Source organism: Pelecanus crispus, chromosome 1 (genome assembly GCF_030463565.1).
Source record: "Pelecanus crispus isolate bPelCri1 chromosome 1, bPelCri1.pri, whole genome shotgun sequence".
Taxonomy (NCBI): Eukaryota; Metazoa; Chordata; class Aves; order Pelecaniformes; family Pelecanidae; genus Pelecanus; species Pelecanus crispus.
In genome coordinates, this window is record NC_134643.1 from 44686526 (window position 1) to 44705086 (window position 18561).

Here is an 18561-nt window from a genome sequence, read left to right on the forward strand (position 1 = left end):
TGCAGCAGTAATTAGAAATTAGTGCGAAGAAGGCCTGTTGCGTTTGTTAAGTCTCTCCATTCAGGCCTTATTTATACAGGAAAAAATCCATATCGACTGGATTGCATTCAAACCACAGCTAAATTTAATATGCAATTCCAGAGCCTTGGAACCTACTGCATAATTCACCCCTAGCTAAATAATCTGTCAAAAAGTCTAAATTTTCTGTTTAATAAAAGGATAAATCTAGTGTGTAAGTGTGACTGTTAATTTACCTTTGAAAACAAATGTGAAGTTACCTTCTGCAGACTCCAGATACCAGAGTTTCAGAAATCCCTTGCTGAAATGCAGGCCAAATCTTACCAGTGCGTAAAATGCCTCAGAGTTCAGTCAAAAATAAGCACACCAACTCTTTGTGTTTTAATGCACTCGAAGTTGCCTTGATCCAGATTGCCATCCAGGACACGATGCCGTCTCAACGTGTAGCTGTCGCGAAGGGCTACCCTACTGCAGCTTTGCTTTCAAAGTCTGTACCCGCTCACGTGTCCCGAACCGCGTGGGTGGAGGCTGGTGCTCCCGGGCTGCCGTATTAGCCCTGCGGTCTCTGGGACAGTTGATTTCAATTAAATGAACTCCCAGAAGGAACTGCAGGGAGAGGGCCAACAGAACATCTGGAGCACCAGCAGTATGTGTGTGCCTTGGCTTGTGCCTAGGAGTCTGTGTAGAGTTATTAAATGTTTGTGTACTTGGACACACACTTTGACTGAAAGATGGATTTGAGTAGTACTATTTCATGGCTCAAGGAGAACTTGTGTCAAAGATTACTTGAATTAGGAGCGAGCTCCAGTAGATCATTTTAGCCATCATCCTAGCATTGGGACTACGCTTACTTCAGTAAATTTACTTTGAGCAGGTTCACTGAGGTATACCAAATTTTTTTCTGTCTGTATACTTCTATGTTAAGTGCCATACGTGTGCATGGTCCTTCACAAATAAATTTGTGCCAGGTCTGTACTAGGTTGCTACACTAAAGTTACCAAAAACTACAAGAGGGAAATGTAAAAAACAAGAACCTAAGAGGGAAGACAGTTTAATGAAAGGTCTTTTGAGAAAATAATGAACAGGTCTTGAGAGTAGGACAGGCTCGTGACACTGCTCAGTTATAAGCACCAAGTCCTCTCGTAGAAATATTAAACTGTAGGTAGGCATTCCAGAAATTATTGCTGCTTGAAATTCAGAAACTTTTAATGGTTCTCTAGTGAGTAAGCAGCACTATACTCACAGTTCAATTCATTAGTCATTCATTATAATGTGAAGTGGTAGGAATCAAGCTAAAGGAACACAGATAGAAACAGATTCTTAAAGGTCATTGTAAGGGCTTCAGTGGATATCTCTTTCATATCTGAACAATTGCATCCCAGCAGGGACTATGGATTTGAGTTCTCAATTTCTGTTCCCATTTAGGTGGATGATAATGATTTTTTTTTCCTTCTTTTTCTTTTTTAGCTGGAGTTATGCTTCTTGCATCTTGTGCTAGTATTTGACAAAACTGCAGTACTTAAAATGCACTTAAAATTTTTGAAGACACTTGAGAGTTTCAATCTAAATATATTTTAACAAAACAGGTTGGCCTGTAAGCCATCACAGAAAAAGACAAATGATCCTAGAAAATAGGCATATATCTGGTCTCCTTGCTTTGGGCACACAAAGTGAGAATATATAGTATAAGTCTAGTATCTAATAGGATAGGCCATACCTTAAACATTTGAATTCCACAGTCCATTAACTTTAGAGTGAAACGTCGTTGCCAGATGGCTGCGTTTCACACTGATTGACCACACATTTATTTTCAGGTACATGACAGATGGAGGACTCAACCTATATACAAGAAGTCTGAACCGAATACCAGACCTAGCTGCCTCTCGAGACGTCATTCAGAGAGGGGTTCATGACGTGACTGTGGATGCAGACAGGTAATAGTGCTTTGCTAAGTAAAAAGCTATCTGAGCTTTACAGATACTTTTCGTCCTTCGTACCTGCTAATATATCACTGTTTTGTTCATAAGGAATAGCAAGAGAAAGCAAACTTCTGAGGCTGCTAGGTTTCTGAGAACACAATACACCAAATGCCAAAATGAATGGGGAAAAAGCAAATTTCTCACATGGGAAGGGGCCTTAGGAAGAATTTATTATTGAAGATGTAAGAGAAAATATTAAGAAGCCCAGACGTTACTTGGAATCTTGAATCCCTGAAATGGAACGTGATTTTTACAGGTTGCCTTGTCAATTGATGGGCATAGAGAGAATACACATGGTCTCTAGGCAGCAGAGAGCTTGCGCGTGCCTGATGATGTGGGTCAGAACACGTATTTGGAGTTGGCTGGAACCAGAACCCTGGTCTTCTCCACCCTTTTTGACCTCTGAGGGTGTCAGAAGAAGGCAGTACCAGTGAGCAGTGGGAAGCGAGAAGTGGGGTTATATCCCATTGCCTATGCAGTGTGAAAAAAGAAAGAACACTATCCTGCCTTACATGTGTATACATGGGAGCGAGCATAAAAACATGCTCCCACTAGTACTTCTGCAGATTAGACAAGTGTTTTCTCTTTCTTTTCCTTTAACCTAAAGTAGATTCATATTGGTGGCTTTTATCCATGTCTGAGAAATAAAAATTCATAACGCAACTTTTGCAGAACTTAGAGCTGTCAGCTCTGAGGTTGTGGTCAGACCATCATAGAGATAAGGAGCAGCTGTGAAACTTGGCAGTCTTCAGTTTTAGGGGGTTGATTTCAGTCCCATCTTTTTAAAATCAAGTTTCCTTTAAGGAAAAAACAGTATTTAATCAGGAAGGGAGAAAAGGTTCACAGAGTGGCTCTGGTTTTACAAACCCAGCAAGTTAGCTGAAGAAGTTCTAGGATATTAACCTAGGTATGATATAATTTTTACTTTTCACAGTTTTCTAGTGAAAATATGCCTGTGACACAACTCAGGGATAGTCTGCGTTAGTCAAACAGTGCATGCAATGCATCAGGATAAAGAAGATAATTTTCATCTAGAGAACCAGTTACTTAAAAAAGAAGGTTGCTTTAGCTAACATATTAGCATTTGTTGACCTTGCAGAAAAAGCCTATTTTAAATAGCAATTTAAATGAACATGGCTCGGTTCTTTGGAAGGCAAGCATTGACGTGATGCAAAGACCAGAGAAAGTGTACAGTAGGCGTTTAAGAAAATAATTTGGATAGAACTCAGGCAGTAACAGAAGGAGAAAATGAGAAATGAGATGTGGGCAGGAGGGACTTTTGTGGAGCTCTGTATGTGAGAACAAGAACCTTCCTTAAGCTCAAAGTGGGAGAGAGGATGGAAAATTTAGAGGCTGGGAGTCATGTAATTAAAGACAGAGAATGTCGCTAGCGCCCACGTTTTTGTACGTCTCTATATCTTTTCACTTAGGAGTGAAGTTATTAGAGCTCTTCCCACTATGCAATATTCACACCCAGGTTTCAAACCACGCACATTTTCCCTGAAAAAAAAAGAGAGGTCCAAATTAAGGGATTTTAAATTTTTCTTAGTATTCCTCAAACTCTAGATGCCACTCAAACGCTTTGTGTTTGTTTTGCTTCAAAGTGTTATTTAGTAATGTATGTATTAATTTGTTCTGCATAGTGTGCAGGTACATACATGTTTTGCATGTGAAACCACAGGGAGGCTACCATCAGTTCTCAATTAATGAGATCATCCAGCATTTCCCAGTACATAAATCTGTTCTGGTTTGTTTACACAACTTTGTCAGACTGGCTAAAAATGTTGTGCTAAAAACTACTCTGCTGTTTCTGAGTCTTTCATCTCTGAGTCTATCGCTTGCCATGTTGTGGAGCAGGGACTTCAAATTTGTCAGGAGATTATTTTGTGTCTTGAGTGAAAAGATGACCAATTTTATGCAAGATACAAGGCTTTTTAAAAAAGTGAAATTCATTTGTATTCAGGAAAGATTTATTAGATCTCAACAACTAAAATCTCAATATATTCTATCTTCACTGTGCATTTGCAAACTGTTCTTGACATTAGCAAACTGCATGAGCAAGCCCCAAAGTAATTTCTGAGCTGAAAGCCTACGGATGTGAAGTTGGATTCACCCTGTAATGACGGCTTTCCCTTACACAAAGAATGAAAGCTGGACTCCTGTGCTTTTCTGGACCCTATAAATGGGGTGTCATGGAACATACTATATGCTATCATATAATTAAAAACTTCATCATAATGCACAGGCATGAGAGATTTAAATTATGGATGTTCAGACAATTCTGGCATTTTCTGACCTTTCAATGCTTGATTTTTACAACCTTAATCATGCTTTGTTGACATAGATTTTTCTTGTGTATAAGTGTGTGCTATTCCTTGAAGCGGCAAGAAGGTATCTAGGAAGGGGAAAAAAACATTTTTATGAGTTTTGATGATAACACAATGTATGCTTGCCAAAATGGGTCACAAAAAACTTGTATTAGGTCAAACACACACACAAAAAATTGTTTATGCTGATCTTCAACAATGTGTGTTATATTTATGATATGAAATCGGGTGGAAAAAGCAATACAGAGATTGCTGAGATTCTCGCTTTGTTTGGCAGGATAGATTTTGGCCTTTCACCACAATGTGGGTACCTGAGATTTCGTCTTATCTCACATAGCATTTTAAATATTTTTCTGCTCTGAAAAAAAAATCATAGCATTTGTGTCAAGGCTTCAAGGTATGCCTTGCCACTGGTATAATGAACTTCCATGAAAGAGGATTATTCTCCTCTCTGTCATCCCTGTAGATATGTGAAGGACATATGCATTTTCTCTGCAGTATCATTACTATAAGCCTTTTTCATAACTGGCATGATTTGCCCTGGCCTTTCTGTTGTAAAGGAGTCTGCTGGCATCTCTGTTTAGGCAGAAAATAAATGATATGCTGCAAATATCTGATTTACATTAGCAGCCAGGAGAGAAGTTTAGTATTCTGTCCATCACTGGAGCCAGCAACTTTTGCTGACAGCAATACCATGTTCTTCATGAAAACTGAACTTGGGTTTTCTCTGACAACCTAAATTACAGCTTCTGCTTATATTTTAGAACTTTTTCTTTTTGTGAGATGGCAGTACATTATTCTTCAGATAGGTGGGCTGATGATGTCTCTAAGGGTAATTCCATTTCTGGGAAATGTATACTTTCGCACTGATTCTCATTTCATGGATAAATCAGGAATAATTCATTGAAATTAATGGCATGGAACGGGTATAAAAAGACAATCAGGTTCCCAGTTTGACTCCACTCTAAATTGGTTTCAGATAGCACCTACATCTCCATTTCTTGCCAAAAAGCAAAGGGTTGAAGGATCTGCATGTGGAAACCTAGCCTGAGAGAGCTCATTCAAATAATAATGTTAAATTGCTCTTTGAACAACTTCGTAAAAAGTCAAATTCATTAATGCACCATAAGCCAAGGCTTAAGTGCTGATTGCATACTGCTCTGGAAAGCACATTGGTGTAGAAAGGAACACAGCATATTTGCTTGTTCGAGGGAAAGAACCGTAATGGTTCAATGAAAGGCTGAAGGGACACTGGCAGCATCAGACGTCAACAGTTGTATCATTCTTCGTTTGACTTTTTGCTAATTTGGACTCTTTTTTTGGTCTATAAATGCCTATTCCTTGCAATTTACCTTGCTTCAGATACCATAAGAAATTAATTAGAGAGGAAGATGGATTCTCTACAGCGGGCGTAACTTGGGATGTGGCTGGGAGAGTTCTCAGTTATATGATATTACTTTCCATTTATTGTTCTGTCTTCCTCATCTACACTCTAGCACTTGCCTTCTGGGACTCTTAGAGGGAGTATTTGAGGAACATTCTTGGAGTTCAAAACCCTTTTCAAAGTAAGATGAGCCAAGAGATTAAACATAAGCACATAAAATGAATTAAGTTCTTGGGAAGAATAAGGTTTATTGAAAAGTAAGTTGCAATGTTTCCAAACCACCCTGTGTTGTCCATAAAAACTGTTAGGAAAGTTTAAACAAGCCCTTTTAGAAGGGGATATAGCTCCACCGAGATCAACCTTTGTCCTTCCACCCCCCATACCTGCTGAATTTAATGCACTGTATCAAAAGCCACAGTTTCCTTCACTTTCATCAGTCAACATTCAACATAAGTTGTGCAACTACTTTCACCTCACATCCCTTGAATGCACTGTCCTCTTTTTTTCACCTTTTCTTCATATGAAACCCAAGGCTTTAGAGGTAGCTTCTGCTACTTAGTTTGCTTTTATCACGACCCGCTTCAGCTACTTCACTGTTGCATTGAATCTGAGCCCCCATTACACAGAGTTCTTGTGCACAGGGAGTCTTTAAAATGCTTCCACCATCTGTCACATGTGCAGAAGATTTGGCAGTTATCTCAGACTAGCTTAGGCTGGCCTGTTTGTTCTCAGCCAAACCATAATCAGCATAATACATTATTAATTATAATTATAATAAAATAATTCCAGATTTTGCCTGTCGTTTATTAACTAACTTCCTGCATGAATGACTATAAGTCTTCTTCTGGTGTTTGTCTGAGTAGATGAGCCTGGAGTTGGAATATTATACTTTTGGAAAAGGAACTTTTCTAGAGTTCAAAGGAGTGTTGAACTGGGAGCCCTGTTTCATAGGGTTGGTAGTATCAGAAAAGGCTGAGAGACATCATGAACAGTAACTTAAAATCCTATTAGAATACAATGCCTGTCCTCATGCTGCAAAGTTTTGGCAGCATGTTGAAACCACTGGTGTTGTTTGGAATTTAACCCTTTGGGATGTGGTTCAGTGGACAGGCATACTTTATGTATTGCTTTTCTACCCAGATGCTTCTGTGTAATGTGTATTTCAGCACTGTGCTAATACTGTGCTTTCTGCCATGTGTCCCTGCAGTTTGGTGTTGATGTGATCACTCTTCCGCCATGTTGCAACTATTACCTGTTCACTTTGCTGCTTCTGGTAACAGAGCAGGATTTACTATGGATAGTTAAAGGAATTGTATATAGCATAGTATTAGTGATATTCACTGTGTGCACACGTTCAGACCTCTACCCTTTCCTCTGTCTCCCAAAATTTCAGCTGTGTCCAACTCTGGGTACCAATGTCTATAGCAATAATACAAACATTCATCCCACAGATATGAAATAACAAAACATAAAATAGATATACCTACTTCTTGCTGTCTGTGACTTTCTTGGGCAAAACTGAGTTTTGCTACAAATCAACTGCGCGGTGTAGGGAGACTTCCTATACCTTTGCATCTGCCTTCACCACTAAGTATGCCTGCAATTGCTATTCAGTGCACAACCTAAAAAAGTCATTATAGACCTTAAAGTCAGCATGGTTCATCCAATCGTGTGATCTGCTATAATTTTCCTGTCTGTGATTTTACAGTATTAGTAGGTTCTTAGGATACTGAAATAATTATAAATATCTCTACCTCACCGTTTTGAGCTATTACTCAAATATCTCCAGAAACCATAATTAAAGAATCTCTCTTGTGAAGCAATTTAAATTTTAAACTGTTTTTACTTTTGTTGCTCTCTTCTACAATTTTAATCTTCCATAATTTCTTCTCACAGCTGTTGCTGTTAACATTTCCCACCATTTACTTTTATTATTCTCAAATGATCCTGCATTTTCATAATCTCTGGTGTAAATCTTTCCTCATTTTGGCATCTGTTAGGCTATCGAGAAAGTTACTAGTTAGAAGTGTCTATTTCAATGTGTATCTGGATTTTTATTTTTTCTGCAAACTAAGGATGCTCTATTTAAGTACCTAAAGCATAAGTATGGTTGTATCCATGCATGAAGAGCAGAATAGTTGTGTCAAAAGGAGCATTCCTGGTTTTCTGGCTCATTATGTTGTTAAGTATTCAGGATCCTTTGAGGATAAATACCTTATTTTCAAAGGCATAATTAAATATAAAATTTACTGTAATATGATTTTGTACAGCATTATTAATTTAGAAAGAATGGTATTCGAATTGAGTATGACTTTGTTTCTGGTCATGATTTCTAAAGTAAGGATTTGGACAATAAGCAGAGCAACTGGACTTTGATCTAATTTTTTGTGATGTTGTCTCTTTCCTTAGTTGCTTTAAATATCTATAGAAATTGCCCATAGAACCACAAACCAAAACATGGAAACATTTAACAGCTGTGTGAGTTTTTAGTTTCAGATACTTTATTAATATCAGTGACATAAACAAACTGCATTGTTAGCATGCTGTCATTAGTATGTTAAACTGTCATGATCCTGCAGCATCATGTCTGCAGACACATTTCTTTGCACCCAGCTTACATAAGGAAATGACATTCAGAAAAGGCAAGAGCAGTGCGTGGCAGATGTTTGCTTTAAAACAAGCCTGAGCTGCAAGTGATTATGTGAAATGAATGACAAATGAAGTTTTCCCTTTTTCATTTTTTGTCAAGTGATAGAAAGAGGGACAATATCAACTAATTTCAGTTTATATGAAAAAGGGATTCATGGAAATAAGTTTTTAAACTTTTGCAGGGAATGGAAGAGAATTACATTCTTATGCGATGCTAAATGAGCTGAGCATGTAGTTTGCTGTAGGGTCATTAAACTGAAGGCTGGCTGTTTACAGCTGACACATTTAACGTTCTCACAAATCTACTTTTTCAAAGTGGATGGTGTGGAGCTAGGTATTAATGTCATGCAGTCTACTTGCATTCTTTATTTCTGCTTATCTCAAAGTTTGGTTTAGATACTTTAAAATTTTTTGAAGTGAGACTGGACTTTATCGTATGTTAACAGATTGCTAATGCTGCCCTTCAGGAAAAATGCAGATGGTTTATTTTGATTTTAATCTACTTCTGAAGAGACTACCAATGTATTTAATAACAACTACCTAAGACGCAGTTTACAGTTGCAGCAGCAGCATCATTTTGGTCCACTACTGTACGTCACTGTTATCAGCAAAGGCTAACTTTGGGTTAGAACAAAACACGGGTAGCAAGATTTAAATCATTACCCCAAATACCCCAGGCTCAAATATAAAATTAAAGAACTTGAATCTCCTGTGTGATACATATTTGAGTCCTGAAGTCAAGAAACATATGAAGGTTTTTAAAATGTCTTGATTTGTTTGATGGCTGGAGGAAAAAATGTTGTAATTTTATTCTCCTGCATGGTTATTAAAAAAAATCACATTGAAATTTGCCATAAAGTAGGGGCAATTGAGATTACAGTTGTAACATTAACAAACACAGTGTATTTTAGACAGCTGCTTCATGAAAGTGAATATAAAAATTGTGATTTTGATAATGTAGTATTGGACATGCAGCAGCTTGTGATCACTTAGTTGTCTTTTGTTACACATTGCCTCAGAGAGACCTACTTCCTTGTGGAGTATAATATTCTTGTTTCTTACTTAAGTCATTTATTAAAGCTACTTTATTTTTTATGTGTTTATAATAGCTACTTATCAGATTGAGGTAGTTCTTGGTACACCTATACACGCATGCTTGGCAAACAAAAAATATTAATTATAAGAACGTTCCAATTAACACTTGCACAGAAAGTAATTAATTTGTAACACTATAAAAATCCTTTGTCTTGGATATATTAGGTGTAAGCTCACTTTAAAGAACATTTTATTTAGCAGCTTCAGCAGACCTCTAAAATGATGAGAAACAGGAAAAAAATGAGAGCCACATCATGGTGCACTTTTTTGTACCCACAAGAGGTAATATGAAAGGGGTAAAACGATCTGCTCTGACAGCTACTCACTGTTGTTTTGTACACCCGCTCTTCCTCCTAGTTGGCAGGTGGACAAAACAGGTAGGTGAAAGGAAGGATAAATTTAAATCAAGCTTAGCATCTTAAGGGTGCAAGTACACGTTTGCTGCTTGAGCTGTAGGGCTGCTTACAGTGCAAAAGGGAAAAATTGCAAAGTTTTGACCCTTTCCCTTGCAATGTGCTGATCTTAGAGCAAAACAGTACTGCTCTCTGTCCTGGGGCTGCAGGAAAGCAGTGACGTTCAATACATTTTGGATTGGCAAATGCATTGCAAGGTAACTTCATCATTAGTGGCTAAAAAAGGTAGCCGGAATCCAGCCGAAAGCTGGTCAGGGGTTATCTATGATTAGATAAAATTAAAAGAAGGATGTATCTAAAGCTGTGTGGGTTAAAAAACACAGGAGTCTTTTATTTTCCGGAAAAAGAAATGGACTTTCAACCTTGTAGGCTGGCTAAAGACAGTGTTCAAAGGGAAAGAGCATGAAGGGAAAGCTGGGAAGGGTACAGCGTGGCAGAAAACCTGCCAGCCAGTGCAGAGAATACGCCTCGCTGTGGGATGCTTGCGGTAGAGTGCAACATGTGTTAACCTTTCACTTTGAAAAAAAAAAAAAAAAACCCTCTGTTTGCTTGTATCAACATTTTACTTATAAATCTTAACTATGTCACCTCTGAGTCTTCTTTTGATGGAGAGAGGAAAAGATGATCCTCCCTCTTCAATCTGTTCTCCGAGCGCTGTTGCGGAGGCTTCCTGCCCCTCCAGAGCCCCTTGTGACAACCTCAGCTCCGCACAGGGAAATGTTTGGTGCAGCAATGTGCTTGGAGTTTGTTTTCTTTTGAAGTTACAGCACTAATCTCATCTGTATCTAATTGTTAAAATATTAAGGCTTCAAAGATTTCCTTTGTAAACAAAAGATTGTCATAACATTTTAAGCAGGATCAGATGTGTAAACTTAGAGTGGAACCCTCAATGCATTTTACAGAAGTTTTTTACAAAAGGATACAGTATAGTTATAATTCAAACCTGCTTACTGGATTGAAAAATCTAAAATATATTATTTGAATGAAATTTAAAAATTAGCTTTGACTAATTACAATTTACCTGAACAAATAAGCTTTTAATCTGTTACCTGTGTACATCAGCTTTAATTTCCAATGTGCTAAACTTTCTCTTATATTCCTTTTGGATGCATTATGCTCTAAATCAGCTTCATACTGCAGAATAGAATGTAAAATGGCTGCTAACCCTACTAACTGCTGTGTAGGTAAATTCACAAAAGCAAAAATTGCTTTACTGCAGTTTGAAAGCATGTGTAGCATTGGAAATAATTGCATTGCCCTGGGAAGCACAATAATTGGCAGAACAGGTGTTTGTCATTCCTCAAAGTGTTTTATCTAGAAATAAATCTTACTGATATAAGGTACAGTCTTCTATATTATAATATCCTACAATTTTTGATCAGACTCAGTATACTGACTTAAAAGTGAAATTAAGTTATTTCAAATGGATAGTTTTTGAACCGGTTTCTGGAAAAGAGACTACAGAGACAGAAAACATTAAGTTATGTATTACATATCTTCTGACTGTTCATTAATGAACAGATTAATATTGATAGCCATTGCCTAAAATCCAAAAATTTGTTGATTCAAACTAGAAATGCACACACAATTCTATTAGCAAGACCATGAACTTTAAGAACAAGACATAAGGAGTAAAGGTAGGCTGTACTTCATTTTTTTTAAATCAAGCCTAGACCTTTCCTTTAGATATTTATTGCCAGATTCAAATACCAAAGCAGGCAAAATGTAATGAGTGGTCTGTGTCTGGGGTGACTGGAGGCCATGTAATGTTTTATGAGAGGTAAGTGATCAATAAAGGTGTATAATTGTCATGACTCATGAACCACCATCTGGAGGCTCTTATCTCTTTCCGCTGACTATACCAGGAACGTAGCTAGACAGCTAGATTTCGTTTACATTAAGATGAAACACGCCTGTTTTGAAGAATTTAGAAAAAAAAAAAAGCTGCTGGGTTTTTTTTTTTTAATTTTAAATAAAAGAAATTCTAGTGGAGCACTGCAGTGAAGTGACAAGCCTCTATGTAGTTACATCAGCCACAGCGTGACATGACATACTGTCATCCGGGGTAGTCCCTTAGTGGAAGGAATTACCCACCAAGGGATAATAGAACGGCTCCATTTTACGAAGACCACTTTCTGTACAGCAAAGCTATTGAAAGAGAATTCAGCATGTTTCTTTAAGGTTAAAGAATTATTCTTTTTCCTCTTTGAGTAAAAATCCTTTCCCTCGATGAAAAGAATTGCCTCAGTGTGCCACATATGACCCAAATATTTTGGTGCATTAAAAATAACTGAATTGGCTCTACTTTACAATTATTTTCCCTTTGTTCAGGATAGAAAGAAATTTATGATCCCCTGTTTTGTACTTCTTTCTCTCTCTCTCTTTAATAATTTAAATGAGTGCTACAGCAATACTCTTGAGAAATGGATGAATATAAAGTGGATAAACTCAATAGAAAAGCATGTAAGAAAAATAATTTTTTGTGTATTAAAAATAAAGTATGTCAGCAATGATAATTTAGAGCCTTCCAGATAAATATGCTAACTAGATTTTCAATAGCTTTCCCTAAACAGCTATTTCCTGTAAAATTACCTGTCTTTTTTTTTTTCTTTTTTTTTTTTTTTTCTGAATGATTCTATTGGAGTGACAATGTGGGAAATTTTAAGACTGGGTTGGTGTGAATGAGTGTCATTCCAGCGTGCCACTGAATTGCTGAGTAGTGGTAAGTGAGCCCCAAGAACTCCAACTTTAGTTCTGCAGATTTCCAATGTGGGCAGTAAGAACTGCCTACATCACAGAAAATTTATGATAGATAGTTTATTAATTTTGGATTGTTGCTTTGGTGATATTTTGTCAGATTCTTGGACCTGCTGCAGCTGTTTGGTACAGCTCAGCACAAAGGCAATAAATACTGAAGGTAGCTGGTCAGCAATGCTACGTGCAGTATTGGTCCTCAGGATGTAGTGGGTTTTACTAGCGCTTACTCAGGGAGCCATAACTATTTCCTTGACAGGAGCTCCATTTCTTTGGCTAGCCATGGCTGTGATACAAGGGGGAACTGAACGATGTGATAATTTGTTGTCTTCAAGCTGCAAATATCTTCTCCACCACGACCCACTCTGAAAACATTAGCTGTTGCCCTTTCTCCGTAAAAGTAGCAATAAAACCCAAATACCAAGTTCATTTCACTAAGTTTTGAATTACCAAAGGAATAAGGTCTTTGAGCTTCTCTTCCAAGAAGATAGCAGTGTATTTCTGGGTTCACAGCTGTGGCCTTGCCATAGGTAATTATTAGGATGCCAAATTGCTATCAACACTTCAACTTTTTTAAATTAAAGAAAAAGATAAAAAATAGTTTATTCTTTACTTTTCAGTAGTGTCATGGTTTAGCCCCAGCCAGCAACTAGGCACCACGCAGCCGCTCACTCACTCCCCCTGCCCTGATGGGATGGGGAGGAGAATCGTAGGAGTAAGAGTGAGAAACACTCCTGGGTTCAGATAAGAACAGTTTAATAATTGAAATAAAGTAAAATAGTAATGATAATAACAACAATACAATATTGATAATAATACTAATAATAATATACAAAGCAAGTGATGCACAATGCGATTGCTCACCACCCGCCGACCGATACCCAGACAGGTCCCGAGCAGCGATCGCTGCTCCCTGGCCAACCCCCCCCAGTTTATATACTGAGCATGACGTCACATGGTATGGAATAGCCCTTTGGCCAGTTTGGATCAACTATTCTGGCTGTGCCCCCTCCCAGTTTCTTATGCACCCAGCAGAGCATGGGAAGCTGAAAAGTCCTTGACTGGCATAAGCAGTACTTAGCAACAACTAAACCATCAGTGTGTTATCAATATTCTTCTCCTACTAAATCCAAAACACAGCACTGTGCCAGCTACTAGGAAGAAAATTAACTCTATCCCAGCCAAAACCAGGACAAGTAGATCACAGGTTTTGAAAGAAAATTCTATCTTAATAATATACCCTAAGTAACATTAAGAATTGTTCACCAGCTGCCGCTTCTTATAAATATACTCCAACTAAAGGGAGGTCACGTTTTTTTACGGATGATCGTTCTAGAAAGTGAATATTCCTTATAAAGCTGGCTTTGAAGGGTGTTTCCTGCTTTCCAACCTCCTGCCCTGTTCCCTCCCCACTGCCCATATAGTGGGTACCCCTAAAGGAAAAATCATAATGACATATATCTAGATATTCACTTAAACCTTTAAAAGAGCCCCTGTAAAATTTACTAGGTATGGTATAAAACAATCTAGCGGCTGCCCCATACTACATGGACAACCAAAGCTGCCTCCCATCAGTCCCATGCTCAAGGAAAACACACACAGGATATGAAGTCATCTTTTTTCCCTCTCTGGCAGCTGTGATGTTTTAGACCAGTGTCTTAAAAATGAGGATTAATTATCAGTGCCATGCTAAGAGTCATTTGTATAGTACAGCAGAGAGCAAAGGACAGCGTTGTCATTTTTATGTGAAATAATTCATCTGTTTGGGAGGAGACTAATCAAGAGTCCAATTCTTAATTCCTTAGGAAATTCTGCTGTTCATGCTACCAGTTTCTGGGAAACCTCCTTGTCTTGTCTGAGTAGCAGTTTTATGTTTTGTTCCTGGTATCTCAGTTGCATTCTGCAAGGAGAAGTTGGGATAAAAGTCCAACATAAATCCTAGGAAGAGTGAACCCAGCTTAAGAATCTCACACCTAGTTTTATAGGATTTGTATTTGGAAACCTGATCTGAGGAAGGCAATAAATATGGTCTAAAAAGGAAAAATAAGAAAATTTAGGAAAAATAAATAAGGACCTTTTGATTAAAAAAAAGAGAACTGTAAACAATCTGGTAATTTCAGGATGGCTTGCACTATGGAGGTCACAAAACTGTAAATAAAACTAGATTTTCAGAGGACAGTGTTAGATTTTTACACGTTTACTATTCATCTTTTAGGCAAACAAAAATACACCTGAGTGATCTTAAAACAACTGAATCTTCCACAGTTAATTGTCTTCTATCTAATCTTTGAATGTTTTTCCAAAATATTGCTTACAAAAGTGTGCCATAATGTAGAGATTATGCCGAACATGTTGTCAGGTCTTCCTGAATGGTACGTGTTTAGGACAAGAGGAAATGGGCTCAAGCTGCGCCAGGGGAGGTTTAGACTGGAAATTAGGAAAAATTTCTTTACGGAAAGGGTGGTCAGGCATTGGAACAGGCTGCCCAGAGAGGTGGTGGAGTCACCATCCCTGGAGGCGTTTAAAAAACGGGTAGATGTGGCACTTCGGGATATGGTTTAGTCTAGTCTACCCTTGATTAGTCTAGAGTGGGCTTGGTAGTGTAGGTTAATGGTTGGACTGGATGATCTTAAAGGTCTTTTCCAACCTAGATGATTCTATGATTCTATGATTCTATGTGATCAGATTCAAGAGCTGGATGCTTAAGTTGTAGGTTTAGCAAATTACTTTCTCTTTTCATTTGACCCTGGAGAATTCCCTCAGGAAAAATTTGTGGATTAATGTATATGCCACAGAAAGCCTTCGCTCTTTAAGGAAACTCAGTTAGACATGACTCTTACTCTTCTTCCCTGTCTTTTTCTATTCCTAATAGGAGAATAAACACCAGTACATTGAACCACTGTGATTTTAGAAGATGTGTATGTATTTTTGGTGGAACAGTCTCATGAGAATATTGTGGGTCTGTAATGTATTTAATCAGCCTAACATCTATTATATGCATTTTAATACTTGGCCCCAATGAAAAAGATAGAACAGCTCCTACACTGGGCCCCCCACGATGCCTGCTTTCTTGTGGGTCTCCAGTGTATACCCTACATGCAGTACTGTATTTGCCATTAAAAACTACTCAAAAAGGATCCTGTTAGCACACTCTAAATTTTCTTTACAGTCGGCCAGAGAGTACTCAAAATGATTTAGTACTTTCCTAAGCAGTTCTTCAAAAGCAGTATACGTTAAAAGGGCAGTCAGAAAGCGACCTGTTGGCCAGGCTGAACCCGGAGCAGGAAGCTTCCAGAGACGCAGCAGAGAAGGGACTTCATCGTGAAGAAAATGCAAACCACATTACTAATCAGGTACCAAATTTATCATACCTTTCCCAGCACCTGAAGTTCTTCTAAAGAGACTGCTGAAACTGTGCATAAAATGTGTCAAAAGGGTACTGAGGAGACCGCTGTTCTCAAGAGTGTAGGTACCATGACAAGTACCCTGCACCTGCCTGTGTGGCTGCCTTTTGGCTCTGGTTAGTATGCCAGCAAAATAAGACCGTGCAACATCCTCATCCAACTCAGCTGGGATACTCTGAAATGATATTGTAGGCTGTTGACTGAAAAAAATGCAAGCATTTCTGCTGTGTTGGTTTTTGGCATGGATGCTATGACTTCTTTTAGAGGAATATGATCGGCCCTTTTATTGCAGAGAATGTTGGCCAGGTGCAGAGAGAGCCCTAAGTGTCCCTGAAATGCTGCTGGCAGCTGAGAGTGACCTAAGAGCTCAGCAGAGGTGGTGTGGCTCCCTGAGCTTCATGCTTCAGCTCTTGCCAGCTGCTACGTGTAGCCAAATGGTCGCTCAAGAACCCTTTGAGATGCTCTCATTTATAAGAAGCATTTCATTAATTTCCATTCGTCCCCAGATTGTGGAAATCCCGACATGGCCTGGAGGCATCGATGTGTTCTGGGTGCAATTGGGATGGACCAAGGAATTTAACCTGCAGTAGCTGAGTGTCTAAAACTTTAGTCAGATAAATGAGATAAAGGAGGAAAACTGTATTAAATCTAGATAAATCAGTGCTGTATTGTGTCAGGAATGGAAAGACGTTTATCAGCATAGTACTTCAGAGTAATATGCTATAGTGGCAAAAAAATACTGATAGTTTTCCTTTGTGCTGCAGTTTCAAATTTCTCTGATACATATTTAGCTGCCAGTTTGTAATAAAGTCTGTGTGTCATTGCCATCAGGACTGTACAAAGGTACAAGCCCTAAGAATCAGACAGCTTCATATTCTAATCAAAGTAAAGTCTCATGAAGCTAATATCAGAGGCTCTACAAAAATGTACAGCAGCAACTGTTTTTAATAAAAAATAAATAATTGAATGTGTGGTCTATAGCAAGTTGTAGTCTTTAACTTTATACACAACTTCACTTTAATGCTCAGGTTCCTTTAATTTTCCACTAGTTAAACAAGCGTAAGGCTTTTTCGATTTCCCAGTATATTTGCATTTTTGTATTGTTAAATAACTTATTTTTGGCAAAGACAAAAAAAATTTGTTGGACAAGAATATATAGAATCATTCATGCATTTCCTGAAAACTAATATTATGTTGAAGTTTCTCTATGAAGCTGTTCCATCTGCTATTTTTCTGTAAGTTTTAAGATAAATCTTATAAATCTTAAAAAAAAAAAAGTCACTGGTAAAGCAAGGGTTTTTTAAAGCAGAGTTTTAATTTTTTCTCATTGAAGATGGATTTTTTTAAAAAAGCCACTACCTCAGTTATTTCTGAGTCACCACTAATTTAAAGTCAGACCCCCTTCCTTAATGGGTTTCTCATCCTAGTGCTAGTTTTTTCCTCTGATATTTTTATGAAAGCCTTCTGTATTCCCATTTGGATAGCATTACTTCATGATGCTGCTTCTCAGGCGTTATCTCTTGCCTGCAAGACTTGGCTGAAGCCTTATTATTAATTGGTTTCCTCCCCATTTTCCTTTTACAAGGACAGACTTTTTTAACCTTCGAACTTTGAAATCACATTGGTCATTTCTTTCTCCTTGCATTTTTCCTTTGAAGCAGTATTGAATTCCATTATACCTCCCAGGGTGTCTTTTAGGTTTGACCAGCTTTTCTGTACTCTAGTAGTTGTGCTGTTTAGGTTTGGGTTTTTTCACATTTTCCAGCTACTTTCATTCTTATATTCAACATCTGTTGGTTTGGTTTGTTTGTTTGTTTTACCAAAAAAGAGAATGCCAAGATCTTCCCTGTAGTCCACTTTTCTAGGATAGAAATATATAATTCAGAATAAACTCTGATTCCCCTTGTGGATAGATACTTGATTCTATTAGTCACTGAGTAATTAACTATAAGACTTTCCCATAGTGATCCCCTCCTTTAAGTTTATCACCACTGCATTTTTGATGGTAAAATTATAGCTCAGTGGTGGCTCCATTTTGAAATTTCATCATGTTGTCCCTCCCTTCCTGTCACTTTGGCAAATATGAGAACCTATTTTTGCTGTCCAGTTATATTTATGAAGATGATTGCTGTTCCTTTTCAGGTTTGCTTTCATGGTCTCGTATGTTTGCCCAGTGTACCAATTTCAATAGCTCTGTCTTTTTCCAGCTTATCTTTCAACGTCTTCTACTGATCTGAGCAAACTTGGGTTCATTCTGGTGCAGTTACGTAATGAGCACTGGCTGGACTTTGGGAGAGAGGAACAGTAGTCAGGAATGAGGAAAAACAGCAAAAGGCTGTTGTCAGTATTCAATTTGGAAAGAAGCCTTTGACATCCTGATTAATGCTGCTCGTGTGGAACATTCAAAAAATTACTTCAGCTTTGCAAAGCGGGTGCTAACAAACGTGATAGCCAAGAAGGCTGGAGCGTGAGAGGGCGACAAATTTTCCCAAGTTGGTAGGGACTTAATTAATTGCAACAGTCTTCAAATGTTTTTGC

At 38.0% G+C, this 18561-nt stretch overlaps 1 protein-coding gene across 3 annotated transcripts in view; it reads left to right on the forward strand.

Moving 5' to 3' along the window:
- The window catches only part of NAV3 (neuron navigator 3), a 273398-nt gene that overhangs the window by 165417 nt on the left and 89420 nt on the right, over window positions 1-18561 (forward strand). For all 3 annotated transcript variants that reach the window (XM_075728018.1, XM_075728019.1, XM_075728020.1), the window contains one exon: window positions 1833-1952. In XM_075728018.1, the coding sequence (XP_075584133.1) occupies window positions 1833-1952 (120 nt within the window). The remainder of the gene's footprint in view (window positions 1-1832; window positions 1953-18561) is intronic.